This window comes from Lissotriton helveticus, chromosome 5_1 (genome assembly GCF_964261635.1).
Source record: "Lissotriton helveticus chromosome 5_1, aLisHel1.1, whole genome shotgun sequence".
In the NCBI taxonomy this organism is placed as follows: Eukaryota; Metazoa; Chordata; class Amphibia; order Caudata; family Salamandridae; genus Lissotriton; species Lissotriton helveticus.
Window position 1 is genome coordinate 863,610,638 of NC_136065.1, and position 23,234 is coordinate 863,633,871.

A 23,234-nucleotide genomic window follows, 5' to 3' on the forward strand; every position below is an offset into this window, starting at 1 on the left:
GACAAATCCAAGACCTGGTTTTCATTTACCTGGCAAAAAATCTCATTGAAATATCTTCCATATGTTTGGCCAAGCGTAGCCAACTTTACATAATCACATTGCTGAACATTTCGCATTCACAGATGTAATGTTTGCATGTGGAACCATCAGAGTTAAATTATTGGGGAGCATTTGAGCGACAATGAGCTCTGCTCTAGTGAGTATGTTTAGGCATAACATTAGGAGAAAGAAGTCAAATCTTACCTTAATTGAAAAATGCTGGTAATATTCGTTGAATTAATGATCTGGGTACAGCCCACAGCACAATGGCATTTTCCTTGAAAGGGCCATCCTTAGGCCTTGTAATCAGAACCACCTTGTCCCCACCTGTGTAGTGGGCAGGATGGAAACTGCAACTAGAAGACCTAGTTTTAATGGTAAATAGACCAAAAGGAGTGCTGTTGGGCAATCCGGCATTCATTACCTTTGAAAATACTAATTGACCAGGATTTTGCACTCCAGACCTTCCTCTTCATGGTCTCTAAGAGGAGCTTTCTTCCTTCATTGCACTCTGACCACCTAGATGTGTTTCTGCTTCTAATCCTGTGGGTCCTGATGAAAGTCAGGAGGCATTGAGCACAGTCAATTCTGCTGGTTATGAATTGAAACAGGAGGGTCTGGACACTCGGAACCTCTGACTCTGAGAATCTGCCCTCCACTTTGTCTTCTTCAAAAGCCATTTTCCCAGCAGCAAGGGATGGTGCTACACCTGAACCTCCACAGTCCACACCTTCATGTGTGGAAACTGAGCAGAACCAACAGAGAAGCGTTGATCCACAGTCTGAGGTGGATGATGTCATTCTGACTCCTTGCCACACTACAACTTCTGCTATACTTTTGGTCATGTTATCTTTGGATCCACAGCGCTTTGCTGCAGGCACTATCTAAAGGGTTACTTATCGGCCCTTTCAGACTTCCTTAATTTGCCTGATCAGCCCTCATTACTTAAATCACCTGTTGCGATGTGTTTTTATAAAAAAAGCTTGCTAATTTGTTTACCCCGCCTTCATTAAGCATCAGTAGGACCTCAGTTTGGTTCTTGGGAGTGTGCTAGTTTCGAGCCTCTTTGCAGTTGTGCTCTTGATTTTGAAGACCATGCTTTGGTGTACTTTCTTTTTTACTAACAAACCGGTGCTTAAGATCTATGCATTTTTTCTTCCAACAGTCCAGAAGTTCATCAAGTTTCCTCCATTCTTTTTTCCGTCTAGTCTGTCTAAAGAGGAGGAGATGTTACACTGATTTAATTCACGTGATGCCCTTAGTTTCTACATTGGATGCTCAGATTTTTTTCAGTTTTGCTGGTGCAACTAAAGGAAAGGTGGTCTAGAAATGGACTTCGTCCCAGTGGATTGTCCTCCGCATCAAACTGTTGATCATGGCCAGGAATAATCTGGACTACAGTAGAAGAAAGGCCCCTGCCACCTTTTTCTCTTGCCTGCTTTGGATGTTTGACTGGCATCCCTGTAGGCATCTGTCCATCTTTTCACCAGGCACTACTGCATTGATTCATAATTTTGCAGATGGTCATTTTGCCAACTTATGCATCAAATTGCATGCATGGCGCACAAAGCCATACACTTCAAGACCCCACTTTGCCTCACTCAGAAACTGGAGCTCTCATGTGGTTCAAGGACCTCCAGAAGTGCCCTTTTACTCAAACCACAAAAATGTACGAAAAAGAAGACAGACATTCGAGTCTTCTTAGGTATGGCACCGAGGATCTGGAACTCCCTTCCCCTCAAAGTCAGGGTGAATTCCTCCACGGTCTTCTTCAAAAAAGAGGTCAAAGGGCTCCTGATGAAGAACTGTTTGCCTCTGTTGGGCCTTCCCATCTGATTCGGGGCCAGAAAAATAGACTTGTGGCCCAGCTGCTGGGCTTACGAGAATGTTTGGTGAATTTTTAGACTGTTAATCTGTTGTTTTTTGTTGATGTTGACGACTGCTTGTATTCTTCCTGATGTATAAACTGTAAAGTGCTCTTGATACCCTCGGTGGTCATGTTCGCGCTATATAAAACTTTCAAAATAAATGATTTCTAGGTATAAAGCCCACTACCCAGACCCACTTCCTTGGAGGGGAGGGATTGTGTTGGTATTGATTAAGAAGAAAAAGAAGCTGGGGTTATTAGTATCCATCAGAAGAAGACGGTACTTAACTTTGACAATGCTCTTTATGGTGGATACGCTATCTAACTACAGATTCTTACCACGTGCCCACATCCCTACAATGGAGCAGACTTTCAGGTATTAAAAAGCGCCTACATTATCTGTTCGAGGCATGTGTGCAGTAGATACACAGGTTTTGTATACTCCTGCCATCTAGTGTTGTGTCTGGATGTTTGCAAGTTGTTTTTCTTCGAAGAAGTCTTTCCTAGTAGCGAGGTAAAGTGGCGACTCCTTTCTGTGAAAGTGTGCATGGGCATCGACTCCATTGTTAGATTGTTTTTTTCCGCCATTGGGTTCGGACGTGTATTGCTGCGCTCCGGTTCGAAAACACACTTCAGCTTCTCCTCAGTGTGCAATCCACTCTACCCTCGCCGGTATTGTTATCGTACGTGTATTCCTCTCCCCTCGTATCCATTCGATCAGGAAAGTCTTTGATCCTCCGTCAAAAACATTGTGGGCAGCCTTCGGACCTAGCCTGGTCGATCCACCCCTCGGCCGATGGGACAGACTCTGTTTCAATTCTGTCCTCTGTGCCCATCCAAGTACCTTTGCACTGATCTACACCAGGTCTGCAACTTGTGCTTATCACCGGAGCACAAGAAAGAAGACTGCGAGGCCTGTTGTTCGTTCAGGTAAAAAAAAAGACTCTGAGATAGTCTGGCTTGACGATGAGAAATTCAGTGCCAACGCACTCAACAGACCGCAGAGATCTTCGGAGAAGAGTCCGAACAGGACGAAGCGGCATCTGAGAAAGAAGAGGGGGCCTTCTCGGTCCCAGAATCAGATTCCGACCTCAAGATTGAGTTATAGTCAGAAGACCTTCCAGCGGGACAGGGTGTTGTGAGTACCAAAACCTCCGTACCGCAAAAATTATCTTTTACCAAACATAAGGCTTCGTCACCACCTCTGCCTTCGGGCCTTGTACGGCACCGAGACGACGTTTCCGACGCCCTGCCCAGGGGCCCGGCATAAGTGGTCAGTTTCGAAACAAAAGTCAGTTTCGGAGCTGAAACCTTAAAAAAAAAAAAAAAAAAAAAAGGACAAGTCCAGTTTGGCACTGATACTTTCGGTCCTGAAATTGAAAGAAGATATTTCAGATCCCCTGGAACCAATCTTAGACATTATAAAGGACAGATTGGATCCAAAGTAGAAAAAGCTTGATAACATTCCAGACACTGGACATATATTAGTCAAAACTCCTTCCAAGAGGAAAGTCAGTTCTGACAACACCGGATACAAGATCCCCTTAAGAAGAATAAGGACATTGCTACAAGTCTTATCCATCCTACTTTGCCATCCCCTCCACCATCTTTACCAGTACTACCAGGCTCAGATCCATTACATATAACACCACAGGGATCTCGTCATACACAGCATGATTTAGGAGATGCGGATGATGATGGTGAAATTGTTCCTTTACCTACAGATCAGTGGGATGAGCTAATTTCCAGAGCAGCAGCCATATATTATGGGGTTATACTCCATAAAGAGGCCTAAGATGTCGATTTTCTATTTGAGACACTAGGGTCTTCACACACAGTTAGTCAGAGTCTCCCTAAGTTAAAAGGCATGATGAGATATGCCGATTACATTTTTGAGGGCCCCGTTCGTGCACACATTTTAACAGCTAGGGTTGATAAAAAATATAGACCATAACCCTCTGATACGGTTTTTAATAAAGGACAGCTCCCTGTAGATTCCCTGGTAGTTTCTAACGCTTGTAAGAGAGCGAACTCACAGACATCTGGGGATGTATCTCGCCCAGATAAATAAATCTGTGCTTATTGACGCATCTGGTAAAAGGGTAGCTGCTAATCACTGGTGCATTGCCAACATGCAGGGCCTACGTATGGGCACACTGGGATGAGATGGAAGGTCTACTTCAGTACCTCCCAGAAGAGCACAAGAGAAAGGCACAAGAGTTCGTTCAAGAAGAGAAGCTTGTTTCTAACTCTCTGTTGCAGGGTCGGAAGGAAATGGCAGTAGTCGGGTTTTGGTAACAGAGGGTTTTATTGAGGCCAAGAGATGGTCAGTACAGGTCTTTCGAGTATAAGGAGGACGGCGGGGAGATCTTCTCCAGCTTCGTCTTCTCACTCGTGCCTTGGACGCCTCGACTCTTCTCCTTCCCTCCGGGCTGATCCTCTTCTGGGGCTGGTCGACTTCCGTGTTGACCCTCGGGGGTCAGAGACCCAAAAGAAAGAGAAGGGAGGGGTCAGGGCAGGGCTCAAATAGCACAATAGTGGCAGGGAAGGGGAGTGAGGAGGGATGTGCAACACTCGGGGCTCTCAAACGGTGAGGGGGGTCGTGCTCAAGGGTAGGGGTACCGGGATATGCAAGGAACTCCCCAATCACACGTTCGGTCCGCTCCTCTTAGAAACCCAACCCGCAATCCTCCTCCGTACCTGGAGAAGCCACGCACCTCCCCCGGGTGAGTGGCTGGGCGAAGCGCAGTGTCGGTGGCCTCCTGGCGTCTCCTCGGGTGATGGAACGTCCCGCTCTCCTCCGTAGCTTCCTTCCTCCGGTCTCACGCTCTTTTCCTCGTTCCGCTCGTCTCTCTCTGTCTTCTCCGACCTCCAACCTCCGGTGAACAAGCACACCCCCTCGGGGTCTGCTTCCGCCTTTGACTCCGTCGCGTCACTGGTTGGTCCCGCCCACTCGTCCACGGGCTGCCACTTAAAGGGCCAGTGTTCCTCCTCGTCCTCAGCGTCCCTGGCCACCCCGTAGTCAAACGAGGGGTGATCATTCTGTACGGGGGAACAAGTAGGGGGTGATTGACAACGGTCCCAGTGTGCAGCCCCTATAGCAGTCTTTGGGGGGGCGGCCCCCGCCACCCCGTTACACCCCCCCCCCCCCCCCCTTGGACGCTCCCGATCGGGGAGAGGATGGCGAGACAGGAAATCAGCGCCCACGTTATCAACCCCCTTCCGATGTACCACCCTGAAGGAGAAGGGCTGTAGGGACAGGAACCATCTCAGTACCCTGGCGTTGTTGGACTTTGCCCTAGCCATCCAGAGCAGCGGGGCGTGATCCGTGTAAAGGACAAACGGGTGCCCCTCCAGGTAATAAGCCAGTTTCTCCACCGCCCACTTAATGGCCAGACATTCTTTCTCAATGGTCGGATACTTTAATTCCCAAGGGAACAGTTTGCGGCTGATATAAAGGATCGGATGATCCATATCGTCATCCGCAACCTGGGACAGGACGGCCCCAATGCCGTAGTCAGAGGCATCAGTGTGCAATGAGAATGGTTTCGAGAAATCAGGGGAGGACAAGACTGGAGTGGAGGTGATGATACGCTTCAAAGCGTGGAAGGCTGAATGCATGGCTGGGGTTGGGACGATCCGGGTGGAGGATGTTCCTGTGCTACGAAGGGTATCTGTGAGAGGAGCTGCGAGGTCGGCAAACTGGGGAATGAACCTCCTATAGTACCCCACTAGGCCTAAGAAGGCTCGCATCGCTCGCCTGGTTTCTGGGAACGGAGTGTTCGCTATGGCCCTGACTTTTTCGATTTGGGGCTCGATGATTCCATGCCCCAACACGTACCCTAGATATTTCACCTTTTGATAGGCTATGCGAGACTTCTTCGCGTTAATCTTCAATCCAGCGCGTGACAAAGCCTCGAAAACAGCCTGTAGATGCGTCAGGTGTGTAATCCAGTCAGGGCTGAACACGACAATGTCGTCAAGGTAGGCTGAGGTGAACCCGGTTAAGTCCTTTAGTACTTCGTTCATTAACCGCTGAAATGTGGCAGGAGCCCCGTGAAGACCAAAAGGAAGGACAGTAAATTCGAAATGGCCATCCTCGGCAGAAAACGCGGTCTTCTTTCTGTCTTCCCCCCTCAGGGGCACCTGCCAGTACCCTTTGGTTAAGTCGAGGGTCGTAATATATTGGGCATCACCGAGTCTTTCCACGAGGTCATCGACGCGAGGTATTGGATAGGCGTCAAACAGTGATATTTCATTCAACGCTCGAAAGTCCATACAAAAGCGTCGACTTCCGTCCGGTTTTGGAATTAGCACGATGGGACTGGGCCAGTTGCTTCTGGACGGTCGGATTACACCCAGGTCTAACATGTCTTTCACTTCTTTCCGAATGTCTTTTCGTCGGGCCTCAGGTACTCGGTAGGGCCGTATCGTGACTATCTTCCCGGGGGGGGTCTCGATGCAGTGTTCGGCCATGGTGGTTCTGCCGGGGATATCCGAGAAGAGTGATTCGTATCTTTTCAGGACGTCCCTCAGACCCTCGGTTTTCTGGTCTTCCAGTTCATCATTAACAACCAGCTGGGGTAGGGTGGATGTTGGTGTTGGGTTCTGGAGCTCCGTTGCTATGTGTACTTCCGAAGGAGGTGGACCCAACCACTTTTTCAGCAGATTAATATGATAGGTTTGCGTCTTGTGTGGACTGACTTGTAGTTTGTAGCTGGTTCGTCCTATTTTGGAAAGCACTTTGTAGGGTCCGACCCATTCGGCTCGGAACTTCTGTGTTGATGATGGAAGCAACACAAGGGCCCAATTGTTTATGTGCAAGAGTCTCCACTTCTTGCCTTTGTCATAGGCATGTTTCTGGCGGTTCTGGCTTTTCTCAAGGTTTGTATAGGCCAAGTCTCTCAGCTTGCCTAACTTGCTTTTTAACTTCTGTGCGTATTCGAGGGTGGTCATTGTCTCTTCCGGGTCTTCCTTTTCCCAGGCTTCTCGTGTCATGTCTAGCAGGGATCGGGGTTGTCGTCCGTAAAGAAGCTCAAAGGACGATAGACCAAGACTGCTCTGGGTCTGTCCACGAATCACGTAGAGAGCCAGGGGTAAGAGGTGGTCCACTCCGACCCATTTACTTCCAACATTTTTCTTAGAGTCGTCTTCAAAGTCCGGTTGTAGCGTTCCACCAAACCGTCCGTTTGGGGATGGTACGCGGAGGTCTATATCTGCTGTATACCAAGATTGTGACATACTTCCTTCATGAGACGTGACACGAAGGGGGTCCCTTGATCGGTTAGGATCTCTTTTGGGAAGCCTACCCGGCTGAATAGCTCTACCATTTTGTCTGCTACTTGCTTGGTTGTTGTAGCAGTCAGGGGAAAAGCCTCTGGGAAGCGGGTGGCGTAGTCCACCACAACCAATACATGTTGATACCCCCTCTTGGTCTTGGGCAGGGGTCCGATAATGTCCATTCCAACCCGTTCGAAGGGTTTCCCGATAATGGGGAGGGGTTGCAAAGGGACGGCTGGGGGTTTCGTCATGTTTCTCCGTTGGCAAATTCCGCACTCCCTACAGTACGCTGCTGCGTCCTTATAAATACCAAGCCAGTAAAAATGCCTAAGGATATTCTGTAAGGTCTTTTCTGCTCCCGTATGGCCTGCTACCAGGTGGCTGTGAGAGTAGAACAGAACCTGATCACGGAAAACCACCGGTACCAGTAGTTGAGATGGGTCTTCCTTTTTACCCTGCCGATACAACAGATCGTTTTTGATGAAGAATCGGGGGAAGGTGGGGTCAGAGACGTCCGTGGCTTGATGGGCTTGTTCCCAGGCATTGAAGAGGGAGCGGTCGTTGGCCTGTGTGAAACGAAAACTCCGGTCTAGGACCCATGGTTCGGCTGACACAAACGCTGGGAGCGGAACTCGGGGAGGGGGTCTGTCTACTCCGTCTTGATGGCCTGGTCCCCGGGCTAGGGTCTTACGAAACAGCTGTAGGAATCCTGGGTTATCCGTACCGATGATCAAGTCCTCGGGGAGGGAGGGCAATACCCCCACCTTGACAATATGGGGCTCTCCTAACACTGGATGTAGGGGTACCTGGGCAACTGGATATGGTCTTACGTCCCCGTGTACACACCTGATATTAACTATCTCCCTTGCCATATATTGTGAGGGGGCTACGTGTTGGGGTTGGATCACAGACTGCCGGCACCCTGAGTCTAGGAGGGCATGGATAGAGGCCCTGTTTACCTTTACACGTACCCTGAATGTGTTTCCCATCTCCGCTGAGTATAGTACCGCCTTGGCAAGGTAGCCGACTTCCATGGGTTCGTCCTGGGGTTTTCGTCGGGGGCAAAACCTGGCAATGTGGCCCCACTGGCCACAATCGAAGCACTGAGGACCCGTGGGATGAGATGGGTCTGGTTTCCAGGGACGAGGATGTGGAACCTCTGGACCCCGAGGGAGCCGTTTCTCGGGTTTGGGAACTGGCCGTGGGTGTTTCTCGGGCTCCCATGTAGGAGCTTTAGGTTGTGCTCTGGCGAAACTGGCGGCCATTTCAATGGCCATAGTGGTGGTTAGGTTATGGTGCTGCCATAGCCACCGCTGTGTGGCATACGGTAGGGCTTCAAGGTATTGTTCCAAATAAATCCGGTCCATTATTTCCTCCTTGGAGCTGGTGCTGGGGTTTAGCCATTTATCTGCCGCCATTTTCAGTCTCACAAACAGCATTTTCGGGTTCTCCCCAGGTAGTCCGCGCTCCTTGCGGAACTTCAGACGGTACGCTTCCGCATCGAGTCCTAGGTGGTCCAGGATAATACGTTTCACTTCGGAGTAGGGGGTGTCTCCTGTGGGGTTGGCCACCTGATAGGCGGCCTGTGCTTCTCCTACCAGGAGGGGAGCCAGGAAAAAGGGCCATTTACCAATCGGCCAGCCACAGGCACGGGCCGCCCTTTCGAAATTTAGGATGAAAGAATCCGGGTCCTCCCCAGACTGGTACTTCTGCAAGGAGACCCCTGATGGCCCAAGGGATAGTACTCGTTCCCCACTGCCCCCTCCTGGCGAAGGTGATGCTGCCCATGACGGTGTTCCAGTGCTCTCTCTGGTGGTCAAGGCCTGTTTTAGTATATCCCGATCTGCCTGCGCCGATGTCAGTTGTTGTTCTGCAAGCCACTCCAGGCGTTCCTGCCCTTTCGCTAGTTGCTGCACTATCGTCTCCATGTCCATCTCTCCTATACAGATGGGTGCTTTGCCCGCATTCTCCACCAGTGTTGCAGGGTCGGAAGGAAATGGCAGTAGTCGGGTTTTGGTAACAGAGGGTTTTATTGAGGCCAAGAGATGGTCAGTACAGGTCTTTCGAGTATAAGGAGGATGGCGGGGAGATCTGCTCCGGCTTCGTCTTCTCACTCGTGCCTTGGACGCCTCGACTCTTCTCCTTCCCTCCGGGCTGATCCTCTTCTGGGGCTGGTCGACTTCCGTGGTGACCCTCGGGGGTCAGAGACCCAAAAGAAAGAGAAGGGAGGGGTCAGGGCAGGGCTCAAATAGCACAATAGTGGCAGGGAAGGGGAGTGCGGAGGGCTGTGCAACACTCGGGGCTCTCAAACGGTGAGGGGGGTCGTGCTCAAGGGTAGGGGTACCGGGATATGCAAGGAACTCCCCAATCACACGTTCGGTCCGCGCCTCTTAGAAACCCAACCCGCAATCCTCCTCCGTACCTGGAGAAGCCACGCACCTCCCCCGGGTGAGTGGCTGGGCGAAGCGCAGTGTCGGTGGCCTCCTGGCATCTCCTCGGGTGATGGAACGTCCCGCTCTCCTCCGTAGCTTCCTTCCTCCGGTCTCACGCTCTTTTCCTCGTTCCGCTCGTCTCTCTCTGTCTTCTCCGACCTCCAACCTCCGGTGAACAAGCACACCCCCTCGGGGTCTGCTTCCGCCTTTGACTCCGTCGCGTCACTGGTTGGTCCCGCCCACTCGTCCACGGGCTGCCACTTAAAGGGCCAGTGTTCCTCCTCGTCCTCAGCGTCCCTGGCCACCCCGTAGTCAAACGAGGGGTGATCATTCTGTACGGGGGAACAAGTAGGGGGTGATTGACAACGGTCCCAGTGTGCAGCCCCTATAGCAGTCTTTTGGGGGGCGGCCCCCGCCACCCCGTTACACGCTCCTATTAAATGTGCTCTTGATGCTGCTGAATCTGCAGCGAGAGAAGTTAACACTAGCATTCTCTTACGTCGGCATGCCTGGCTTAGCATTTCGGGCTTTAAACCAGAAGTCCAACAGTCTATTTTAAACACTGACAAACAACATCTTTTCGGATCTCGGGTTGATGAGGCTTAAGAAAAGATGAAAAAAAGACACGGACGTGGCCAAATCCATTGGAGCACTTCAGACTTCAAGCTGAGGCTCCTTTCATCGCTCGTTCTATAGAGCAGGGTCTAATAGTACATCCTCAGACCCTAACACTTCCCGATACGAGTCCAACACGCAACCCTCTTCCAGTAGAGGCTTCTTTAGAGGAGGGTACATAAGAAACAATTTTAAAGGAAGAGGTAAGGGCACGCCAACGTGTAACTCCCCTTCCCCCAATAAGCACTGACTTGCCTATGCTTCCCCACAATTATTTAACACCTGTCGGGGGAAGGCTTTAACAATTTCTCCCCATTTGGCAATCCATACCATCAGACAAATGGGTGTTAGACATTTTCTAACATGATTATTGCCTGGAGCTCACCAGTAATCCTCCCAATATTCCAACTCGCACTCACAAACTCTGGTCAGAGCACATGCAGCTCCTCAAACAAGAGGTAGAAGCTCTTTTAATGAAAGGAGCTATAGAACCAGTTCCATTACAGTACCAATGTTTAGGAGTGTACTCTCTAATCCCCAAGAACTCCTTAAGACCAATTTTAGATCTAAGGACATTAAATTAATACATACTTTCAGAACATTTCCACATGGTCACGCTTCAACAGGTCCTTCCACTGCTACAGCTAGGCGATTTTATGTCCACACTAGACTTCAAAGACGCATACTTTCATATCCGGTTACCCAGCTTATCGCAAATACCTCAGATTTGTGATAGCAGGAAAACACTATCCATTCATGGTACTCCGCTCGGCGTAACTACTGCTCCCAGAGTATTCAATAAATGTCTGGCAGTAGTGGCGTCACATCTCAGAAGACAACAGATTCATGTCTTCCCATATCTGGACAACTTGCTCATCAAAGCCAGCACACATCAAAAGTGTTTCTACACCACACTCAGACTACATAGACCTACTCTACCAATTGGGTTTCACGGTCAATGCTCAGAAGTCTCACCTCCTGCCTTCACGAATGAAGTCTTATCTGGGAACGACTCTGAACACTTGCACAGCTCTAGCCTTTCCCAAAGCAGCCAGAATTCAGAATATTCAATCTGTGCTAATACAGTTTCAGACCAATCAATACTTAGCAGTCAGGACGTTCATGCAACTGCTAGAAATTATGGCATCGTGCAACGCGATAGTGCCTCATGCAAGATTGCACATGCGTCCTCTACAGGAGTGCTTGGTACCTCAGTGGAATCAGTCTCGGGGTCAATTAACAGATCTAGTGTTGGTATACAGCCTCACCCAACGATCTCTGCAGTGGTGGAACACACCAAACTTATCAAAAGGGTGGCCCTTCATCGACCCTGTTCCACAGATCACGCTAACAGCAGAAGCATCCCTCACAGGTTGGGTTGCCCATCTTCACAACTTGACAATTCAAGGTATATGGGACAACAAGCACAAAGCTCTGCACATCAACTATATAGAGCTTCTAGCTGTATATCTAGCACTGAAAGCTTTTCAGTCTCACCTTGTACGGAAAGTTGTCCTAGTCCACACCGACAACATGACAGCAATGTACTATGTACAAAAACAGGGCGACACGTTCTCTGCGACTGTCACGCCTCTATCAGACAATTCGGCATTGGGCAATTCATTACAGAGTCCATCTTCTGGCAGAACACCTCCCAGAAGTGGACAATCAGATTGTCTGCCTCCTAAGCACAAGGCGGCAACAAATTCACGAGTGGGAACTTAATCCCCAGGTTCACCTTCCATATTTTCAACAATGGGGATTCCTGCAAATAGATCTGTTCGCCACAGTGGACAACTCAAAATGCCCAAACTTCGCCTCCAGGTTCCCACACCCTCTGTCCAAAGGCAATGGCCTATGGATGAATTGGTCAGGGATATTTGCTTACACTTTTCCACCTCTCCTTCCATTTCTGTTTCGAAAGCTCAGGCAAACATCCCTCAAACTGATTCCAGTAGCTCCCACTTGGGCTTGTCACTGTGGTTCATGACACTTTCAGAACTGTCAGTAGTTCCACATCAAAAACTACATCTCAATTCCAGTCTTCTCACTCAGAACCATGGAGAAGTCGGACATCCAAATCCCATCGAGGTCAATGTAGCGATTTGACTCCTGAAGTCATAGAGTTTGGATATCTTAACTTGCCACCAGAATGTATGACCAGTCTAAAGGAAGCAAGGAAGCCTACTACTAGAGCATGCTATGCAGCTAAATGGAAAAGATGTGTTATATACTGTACTAATGACAATATTGATCCACTATATACATCTACTCAAAATATCATGTTACCTTCTGCATTTACAGCGCACTGGTTTAGCCTACACTTCCTTTCGTTTACATCGTGCAGGAGTAGCTGCATATTTGCAAAACAGACAACATCTATCTTTGTTAAAGGTTCCAGTAATTAAAGCCTTTATGGAGGGCCTTAAGAGAATAATACCACCCAGGGTACCTCCTGCACCAGTTTGGAATCGAAGCATTGTGCTTACATGGCTCATGGGTCCACCTTTTGAGCCATTAAACAACTGTCCACTACAGTTTCTTTCATGGAATGTGGCCCTCCTCATTGTTATCACTTCATTGAGGAGAGTTGGTGAGCTACTGGCTTTCACCTTACAAGACTACCGACCAATATATGATACACTCTGGTTTATTGAATCACCCTCCCGATGCCCCCACCCAGTGTTCTCTCTATCCTAAGAAATTGGTATAAGCCATCCACACATCCAAGGTTTACCTGAACCCTTCTGTAGTGGGATCAATGACTTGTGCCGTCTTATATTACTTGTTTACCTGATTGTATATTGATATGTTTTCTGTACGTTATTATTATCCTACTATGTTAGTGACTATTATACTGCTCCCATTATCTCTGTTCATTCCTGCTGCCCCTACCCCTGTCTCTGTGAAGCGCTCTGATATCTGTAAGGATCTTGTTCGCGCTATATAAAACTTTGAATAAATAAATAAGAATCCTTCTTTCAACTTCATAGAGGCAGGGTAGTTCTTCGCACCAATCCAAAGTTCCTTTCCAAAGTGGTTTCTGCTTTTCATCAATCAGTTGAGTTACCTGTGTTCTTTCCTCATCATGATCCTGTAGCAGAAAGAGCCCTTCATACTCATGACGTCAGAAGAGCATTATTGTATTATATTGAAGGAACAAAGGGTTTTCATAAAACAAAGCTACTTTTTGTTACATTTGCTACACCTCACAAAGGCAATCCTATCTCTAAATCAGGTATTGCGAGATGGATTGTTAAATGCATTTAAACATGCTATTCTAAAGCTAAAAGAACTTTATCTGTACCTCCTAGAGTGCATTCCACTCGTAAAATAGGAGCGTCTATGGCCTTTTTAAGTAACATCCCTATAGCGGACATTTGTAAGGCAGCAACATGGTCCACACCACAAACATTTACCAAACACTACTGTTTGGATGTGTTAGCACGCCAACAAGCCAATGTAGGGCAAGCAGTGCTAAAAACACTTTTTCAAACAGCTGCAACATCTGCTGGTTAGCCACCGCTTTGGGAGAATACTGCTATTATAGTCTTTGAAAGCATGTGTATTTACAGCACACATGCCTTGAGCAGATTATGCCACTTACCCAGTAAGCATCTGTTCTTGGCATGTAGAGCTGTAGATTCACATTCACCCTTCCAGCTACATACACATGGACATTTCTATACTACACTTACTTAATCCATTCTCACCGTCTTACGGGAAAACAATCTAACAATAGAGTCGATGCCCATGCCCACTATCACCGGGTTACCTTACCTCGTGACTAGGAAAGACTTCTTTGAATAAAAACAACTTGCAAACATCCGGACCCAACACTAGATGGCAGAAGTATGCAAAGCATGTGAATCTACAGCTCCTCATGCCAATAAAACATGCTTACTGGGTAAGTAGCATAATCCTTCGCACATGGACAGTGAAAGATCAGTTAGCTATGTTCTGCATTCCCTTAATGTCTACTGATTAAACTGACATGAGACCACAGATGCAGCACCTTTATGAGCCTCTATCATGTCCGGTGGCAGAGGTCGACGTTGCCACTTCTCCATGCTTAGGAGCTATTGCAAGAGCTTCCAGTTCCTGGATGGCACCTGAGGAAATTCACAAGCTGAGAACTCTGCAGTTAAAGTATCAACCAGAAAGAGCATTGACCCCTTCCCTGCTGATGATGGAACCGCTCCGTCATCAGCTGCGGTCGCGCTGTGCTGATGACGGAGCGGTTCCGTCATGGCCCGCTCGGCACGCCTGCGCGGCGCGTATTCCGCGCCAGCGCTGAGCGTTCTATTGAGCGGGGCTGGCCATTACGGAACCGCTCCGTCATAAGCACAGCGCAAATGACGCTGGTGACGGAGCGGTTCCGTCAACAGCATGCGCCCACCACTCTTCCGCCCCGCCCCCTTAGCACTGCGGCGGAATAGCCGCTGCAGTGAAGGGGTTAAAGAGGGTAAATAACGTTTTCCTCTTTGGTAAGATCAATGTGTCACCTGCAAGTGACAGGTTTAAATTCTAACTAATCCTTCTTTCCGCGGTCTATAAAGTGAATAAAACTGAGTTGGGTAATAGTATTTACATGTATTTAGAACATCTAGAACAAGCATTTGAAATGCAATAAGTGTCACATTTATGAGAGTTTGCGCTATTGGCATTGTAAATGACAATGCCAATTATTTGTGTGCTGTTTTTAAAACCGATAAATAAAAGGCATTTTCATTTACCATGCCAATAGCTTAAACTCTCACAAATGCAAGACCTAGTGCATTGCAAATTTGTGCTATGATTTTTTTTTAAAAGCGTTAGGAGAGAGCGTGTCCTGCCTGCAGCAGCAGGCAAGACATTTGAGAAAATAGTGCTGGGAGGCTGTAAATAAAGCCTACGAAGCAACAGCACACGAAACAGGGGATGTCTCCATGGAAGGTTACAAAATGAGACAAGGCGGTACTAAGGAGGGACTATTAAGCTTTCTGACCAATAAACAGCCACAGTTTACAGTGGACAATGACACAAGCCAATGAGAAATGTGGACGGAGGCTTCAAGTCTATACCTCAGGGCAGCGCTTGCACTGCCCAGGCTCAACCTAAAAAGCAGAACAGGAGGCAAATATTATGTAGAAATGAAGTTCTTGTAATTGTGAGGCTGGGCCATATTGAAAGGCATACTACTCTTAGCTGAAATGTGTGGCACAGAAAGTGAATGTTATGTCGACTTGGCAGACTCCTTTTTTCACATTGCACCATTTGAATTATACTGTGGAGGTAAAAGCTTCTGCCTTGAACTAGAATCTCTCAGGTTTGTTGTAATTGTTTGCGGTTGCTCCATCTTGCACACTCCTAAGGAGTTTTTTCCATTCTGCTCACTAGCTCTTGCAGCTCCAACTAATTATCTGCATCTTTCCTGCATGAGACTTTGACCTTTAACTCTAGCCTGTAATCTCTGGCATGCTTCCTTATGCCACTACAGTTCCCCTGATGCATGCGGCTTGAACATGGTTTCAGTGAGCATTTGTGTCTAAAAATGACTGGATACAGGCAGTAACTAGCCTGAGAAAAGTTTTTAAAGATGATGAATCTTCCGGATGATTATGTATATTTCCGAAGAAACATTACAAAAGGTCAGTAACCTATTTTTTAGGAGTACATAGACTGGTTACAATACATGCCAATGTAAAAAATATTTCAGGAAAATTCTAACTTAATGGATCTGAAGAACAACATGTTTGCAACATTCTATTTTAAGACTTTTTTGGTGTCCCTTAAGAACTATAATTTGAGGATAGTGAACGCAGTCAAGAGGAATGGTTATAGCAAATCCTCAGTAAACATGGATTTATTTTGATCACTTCCTAAACTAGCTAATCCATGCTGGAACCCTGAGATTTTTTTATAACGGCAAAATGTTCTTATGGTTTTAGCTTTATTCCTTCCCAATGAAATCACTGTTAATAAGCAGATTCTGATTTAAAAAAATATCATGTAATATTTCTGTATATTTTACATTGTCATGTGTTTTCAAACTCCCAGATTGTTGTTTGTATTTGTCATGACTTTGTGCTTTTATGGGTACCAAGGTACCCGAATAAAGTTTATGAACTGAACTGAATTGAGCTAATGACTTTCTATACTTACTATACTTTTCACAGCAAGAGCAAACGACAAACGCAATATTTCTTACAAATGCTGTTCCATTTGTTTAAATACAAAGAATATGGCATAAGGATGGTAATACCTTTAATAGCCTAAACATGGAACATACGTCTAGCATGTTTTTTGCACTGAGTAAATCTCACTTTAATGCATCTGTACCTTTCCATTATTTTTTTATCTTTTGTTTTACTACAGCCTTACTACAGATCCTGGCAGCTTCCCAGGCTGGACGGGACGTGGTATATTTCACTTTTGGAGACCATCAGTTAATGAAAGAAATTTACAACATGCATTCCGCTCTTGCAAAGAGCGGGCTGACTGTCGGTAAGTGCAGAGTGAGGTTATGTCTTGTTCCAGATGTAATGTTGGGGGGTAACTGACCAGAGCATCCGATGTACATGTTTTTCTGAAAGCTATACTGTACTTCCATTTAAGCCTCCTTCCCCCACAACAAGTTGCAAAGTCTGGTCATACATCTTCAGTTTATAATAAAGCCCACTCGGGCAGTCTAAGTTTAAGATGGTAACTTTGTGCCAAACAACATATACCCCAGGACACCCCCCCCCCCCCCACGCCGCACGGTTCGCCAGCTGTGGCCCCTCGCTGCTGCTCGTTCTCCCTGCTCCGTTTCTGCCTTTCTTTCGTTCTCTTGTGATTGTACCTGTTGTGATTGTATTTCTGTATTTTACTTTTTACTTCTGTTCTCATTAGATAGTGTGCTTTTCGTTTTTTAGCCGTACCCTCTGGTGTGCCCCCACCCGCCCCCCGCTTCCCGCCGCTGCTCCCTCGCGGCCCCGCCCCCTTTTCTTTTCTGTACCCCATTGGCCGTCCCGCTCCCAGCTGCTCCTCCCTCCCACTTGGCCTCATAAGGAGCCCGCGCGGCACAGGCGAGTGTGACCTGATCCCAGGACACCCCCCCACGCCGCACGGCTCGCCAGCTGTGCCCCCTCGCTGCTGCTCGTTCTCCCTGCTGCTCGTTCTCCCTGCTCTGTTCCTGCCTTTCTTTCGTGCTCTTGTGATTGTACCTGTTGTGATTGTACTTCTGTATTTTACTTTTTACTTCTGTTCTCATTAGTGTGCTTTTCGTTTTTTAGCCGTACCCTCTGGTGTGCCCCACCCGCCCCCCGCTTCCCGTCGCTGCTCCCTCGCGGCCCCGCCCCCTTTTCTTTTTTGTACCCCATTGGCCGCCCTGCTCCCGCCTCCCAGCTGCTCCTCCCTCCCACTTCGCCTCATGGAGCCCACGCGTACGTGCAGCGTTCACGCGCAACGGGCGCGCCGATTGCGCGCCAAAGGCAAGCCCGTCTGCGCCCGTCCGCGCCTGGATCGCGCCCAGCGCCAGGACCGCGCCCAGCGCCAGGACCCCTGGCCCCCGTCGATGCCAACCCACACGACGGACCTATGACGCCCCCACCCTCCACGCACTTAACGCCGGCCGGAACCCCGCTTGCTACCGAGCCACCCCGAAACGCACCCACGGACCCTTCACCTGCCAAGCCTGCAAGTTTACCTATCTCCGGACCTGCACCACACCCGAAAGGCCAGGCACCAGCTACAACCACCTCAAGTGCATCCTGCTCAACACCCGCTCCGTCCACAGACACGCCGTCAAACTCTGGAACCTCCTCGACACTACATCACCAGACGTCGCCTTCCTCACGAAAACCTGGATGAACGCCTCCTCAGCGCCCGACATCGCCATAGCCATCCCGGACGGATACAAGATCACCCGGAGGGATCGCGTCAACCAGACCGGAGGAGGCATCGCCATCGTCCACAAGAACACCATCCGCATCACGACCAACTCCAACGACACCCTCACCGCCGCCGAGCACCTCCACTTCCAGATACACACCGACCCCAAGACCACCCTCAGAGGCACTCTCATCTACAGACCCCTTGGACCACGCACACAATTCAGCGAAGCCATCGCAGACTTCATCAGCCCGCATGCCCTCGCCTCCTCTGACTACATCCTCCTAGGGGACCTCAACTTCCACCTGGAGAACAACAAGGACAGCAACAACCTCGCCAACCTCGGACTCAAGCAACTGGTTAACACCCCCACCCACTACGCCGGCCACACGCTCGACCCCATCTTCTCCTCCAGCGAGCACATCTCCTTCAGCCACTCCACCGGACTTCATTGGACAGATCACAGCTGCGTCCACTTCAGCTTCAGGAGAACCGCGACCCATCACCACCCACAACAAGTTCCCTGCAGGAGCTGGAGCAAGATCACCACCGACCAGCTCACCACCTCCCTCAGCCAGAACCCTCCCGCCAGCTCAACGGACCCCAACGAAGCACCTCGCATCCTCACTCAGTGGCTCACCTACTGCGCCGACGACCTCGCACCACTGAAGAACCCTCCCAGCAGACCCAGCAGCAAGAAAGCCTCGTGGTTCACCGACGAACTCAAAACATCCAAGAAAAACTGCTGCACCCTTGAAAAAACCTGGCGCCTCGACCAGACTACAGAAAACATGTCTGCCCTCAAGAACGCCACCCGCACACACCACCAGCTGGTCCGCACCACCAAAAGGACAACTTTCAAAGAACGACTGGACAACAACACCCACAACAGCAAGGAACTCTTCAGCATCGTCAAAGAGCTCTCCAACCCCAGCGCCGGAAACAACGACTTCACTCCCTCGCAAGACCTCTGCGACTCACTTGCCTCCTTCTCCCATCGCAAGATCGCCGACATTCACAACAGCTTCAGCGCACCAACCACGCACCCCACCATCACCCTCTGCGCCTGGACCCCGGTCAGCACCGAAGACACCACCCGCACGATGAACACCATCCACTCAGGATCCCCAACCGACCCCTGCCCCCACCACGTCTTCAACAAGGCCGACTCCATCATCGCATCTCAACTCCGGGACATCATCAACATCTCCTTCAACACCGCCACCTTCCCGGAGAGCTGGAAGCATGCTGAGCTCAGCGCCCTCTTGAAGAAACCGACAGCGGACCCCACCGACCTCAAGAACTTCCGCCCCATCTCGCTCCTCCCTTTTCCTGCCAAAGTCATCGAGAAGACCGTCAACAAACAGCTCGCCATCTTCCTCGAGACGCACGAATCCCTCGACCCCTCACAGTCCGGCTTCCGAGTCAACCACAGCACTGAGACCGCCCTCATCGCAGCTACCGACGACATCAGATCCCTGCTCGACAACGGTGAAACAGCTGCCCTCATCCTCCTCGACCTCTCTGCAGCGTTCGATACTGTCTGCCACCGCACCTTAATACAGCGCCTCAACAACATCGGAATCCAAGAGAAAGCACTGGATTGGACCATCTCATTACTCGCCGGAAGAACCCAGAGAGTCCACCTCCCCCCGTTCAGATCCGAGGCCACCGAAGTCATCTGCGGCGTACCACAAGGATCCTCACTCAGCCCCACCCTCTTCAACGTCTACATGAGCCCTCTCGCAGCCATCGCACGCCAACACAACCTTAACATTATCTCTTAAGCCGACGACACCCAGCTGATCCTCTCCCTCACCAACGACCCCGCCACCGCCAGAACCAACCTACACGAAGGAATGAAAAACGTCGCCAAATGGATGAAGAACAGCCGCCTGAAACTGAACTCAGACAAGACGGAAGTCCTCATCCTGGGATCATCCCCCTCGGCCTGGGACGACTCCTGGTGGCCCCCTGCCCTGGGCACCACCCCCAAACCAACGGACCACGCACGCAACCTGGGTTTCATCCTGGACTCCTCCCTCACAATGACCAAGCAAGTCAACGCCGTCTCGTCATCCTGCTTCAACACCTTGTGCATGCTCCGTAAGATCTTCCGATGGATCTCCACCGAAACCAGGAAAACAGTTACCCAGGCACTCGTCACCAGCCGACTGGACTACGGGAACACCCTCTACGCGGGAACCACGGCCAAACTACAGAAAAGACTCCAGCGCATTCAGAACGCCTCCGCACGACTCATCCTGGACATCCCCCGCCACAACCACATCTCCGCCCACCTGAGAGACCTGCACTGGCTCCCCGTCAGCAAAAGGATCACGTTCAGACTCCTCACCCACGCACACAAGGCTCTCCACAACCTGGGTCCCAAGTACCTCAACAACCGCCTCACTTTCTACGCGCCCACCCGCCAGCTGCGATCGAACAGCCTCGCCCTCGCCACAGTACCACGCATTCGCAGAGTCACCGCCGGAGGAAGATCCTTCTCCTACCTGGCGGCCAAGACATGGAACTCCCTCCCCATCCACCTACGGATGACCCACGACCATCTCTCCTTCAGGAAGCAACTCAAGACCTGGCCCTCCTAGCGCCTTGGGACCCTCCCGGGTGAGTAGCGCGCTATACAAATTGCCTGATTGATTGATTGGTAGCCATGTCCCCCTAAGTCGAAACACATGAGAATTGGAAACGATTTAGGAACGTTGTTCAAATAGAGGTGTTTCTGGACAGAGATGTGCAACTCAGCCTAAATTCAGCAAGCAGCAAACATTAAGTCGCACTTGTAAACAAATAAACTATTCTCCTTGGAAGAGCATAGCAAAACATTATTCATTATTAAAGGGTGAACGCATAAGAACTTAAAAGCAGGAAGAATTACTATTTTGACTGTTAAAATAAAACAGTACGAATGTCTAATAAATAGACGTACCTTAAAACAGAGCATTTCCCAATCAGAATTGGGTAAATGAACCCTCTGTAGATAGGACATGTGAGGAACTAGTGCCCGATCCAAAGACTTGCATAGGGAACCTCCAAGCAGGCCAGAAACTGACTTTTCAGAAAAGTGTCCTTTGTAAATGGATAAAGTAGTGTGGCGAATTGTAATTCCTGCGTTCGAATGGGTGTTGGCAAATGATTACTGTAGTCCCTTCAACCATTCAGAACAAGAAAGGTCGTTGATGGAGATAAACCCATTTAAGGTGAATTGAGGAGTACAGACTTTGCTGCCTTTTAATGGGATTCTTGTGATGCTGTTTACCTCCAGAACAATAATGCAGAACTGCCACTTAAGTATTCCTCCACACAGCAATTGGATGATTGATCAAGCTTGCTTTAGGTCCCAGCAGAGGAGCGATGCAAATTAAACTGCAAGGTGGTGAAAGACTTCAGTCAACCCAACCACTACTCCTAGGCGGGTAGCTCTGTCTGAAAGAGCTGGTTTGCTTGATGGCTTACTTTCAACCTCAAATCATTGTTATTCTTGCCCCGATGGAAGTTTCGATTAACCTGCTGGTGTCTAAATTGTGATTATTCAATTTGTGTCGTCCTAATCCTTGTCCTAATCTCTCAAAGTATGGCTCCTAAATAAAGTATTGAGCATAACATGTTATATTGGTACGCAAAAGGGCTCTCAGTGACATGGTTCATCATCCAGAGGGTGAAGATCCCACTCCAGAATGTTTTGTCGAATTATCACTGGTTCTGGATAGTTTCTTTTCGAGTCCGCTCAGAACGAGCCATTGCGAATCATGGAATAGCTCAGTGTCTCCTGGCAGAATTACAAACCAGGGAAATTATTCTATCTCTTCATGCACACTGCTTTATTTTTACATATATCATTGTCTGTGCCACTAGCCCCATCCTCTGTTTTGTTTTTCAGTGATTGTTGTTTTTTTAAATTATATCTGAGACTTTTTGTACTTGTTTCTTAATGTTTAAATTATGGGATTCTTTGAATTGCCCCGATTAACAACAAAAGAGAGAAACTTTTTTACATTTTATTTATGTACTTTACAGTTTTTGGCATTACCAAGCGACACATCTGCTGTCGGATGTTTGCTTGAAGGAACTGAGAAAGTGATTTACTGGAAGCTTCTGAAATTATAGATTCAATTGCGGCTATATTCAAGGCTGCAAACGTATCATCCTGTTCTGTCTGGAATCTTTCACGTTAGCTTGGTTTGTACACGTAGAAAGCACTTGGAGTATGCCTGATTTACTGTTAGACTTGAAACAGTTACAAATGATAATCCACAGGGTACTGAAAGAGCATATTGCTTTTTCACAGAGACTTGAATGGCGCATGCGCGGCCCATATGAAGTTCAAGAAGGTTGCTAGGCTAACCGGGGGTGGGTGGGGGGGTATGAAAACAGCAACACTGTAGCAGAGGATGGATATGGTGGCCATGAGGAGCACTGCATACACACTTCTGTTTTTGAGCCTTAGCCACTCCAGTTGTAGAAGCGAAACATTCAAACCTCTCATTCGGTGAACAAGAAGAGAGTAAGCCTGACAGCTTCAGCATCATTCTACATTGACCTTCCCTCAATGAATAAGGTGTCCCCTTGGCCCAATCTAGTTATCAGCGGGCCACGATCTATTAGCCTTCTGACCCCTACGTTGCCGGAGACTTCCACGTAAGCAGTAGACAAAGGCATGCTACTAGTGCCTTGTTAGAGCACTGCTGACAAAGTTGTCTAATCTCCATGAAGTGAGAGTCCTATAGGCTGAGATAATGGTAAATGTGGATGCTAACTGCTTGGCCATTTGCTGGGTACGCTGATGCCTGCAACAGTTAACACAGACCAAATCGGTTTCATTCCCAATAGGGATACTATGTCCAACCTCAGGACACTCTGCCTATTACTGCAATTCATAAGATAGTTCAGGCAAATTATCAGTCTTGACGATTTGCATATCTTTCTCCGCGTGGGATTCACTGATGTACTCTGGACGCCAATGTTTGCCCTGCGGTGCCACTACTGTCCTCCCCACTGTGCCCACATGCACTTCTCCACCTACAACTGCAGCACTGTTTATTTAAGCTCTGCAGTGCAGGTGGCAAAATGTCCATCAGCATAATACATGTTGGCCAAAGTCTGCATGCTTTTCTGGACATCCAGAA

The 23,234-nt window shown here is 48.8% G+C and overlaps 1 protein-coding gene across 1 annotated transcript in view; it reads left to right on the forward strand.

The window, feature by feature from the left end:
- PARG (poly(ADP-ribose) glycohydrolase) overlaps positions 1-23,234 on the forward strand; it is a 911,041-nt gene that overhangs the window by 863,341 nt on the left and 24,466 nt on the right. Inside the window, exon 17 of the mRNA XM_078643350.1 lies at positions 16,591-16,719. Coding sequence (XP_078499476.1) covers positions 16,591-16,719 — 129 coding nt within the window. The remainder of the gene's footprint in view (positions 1-16,590; positions 16,720-23,234) is intronic.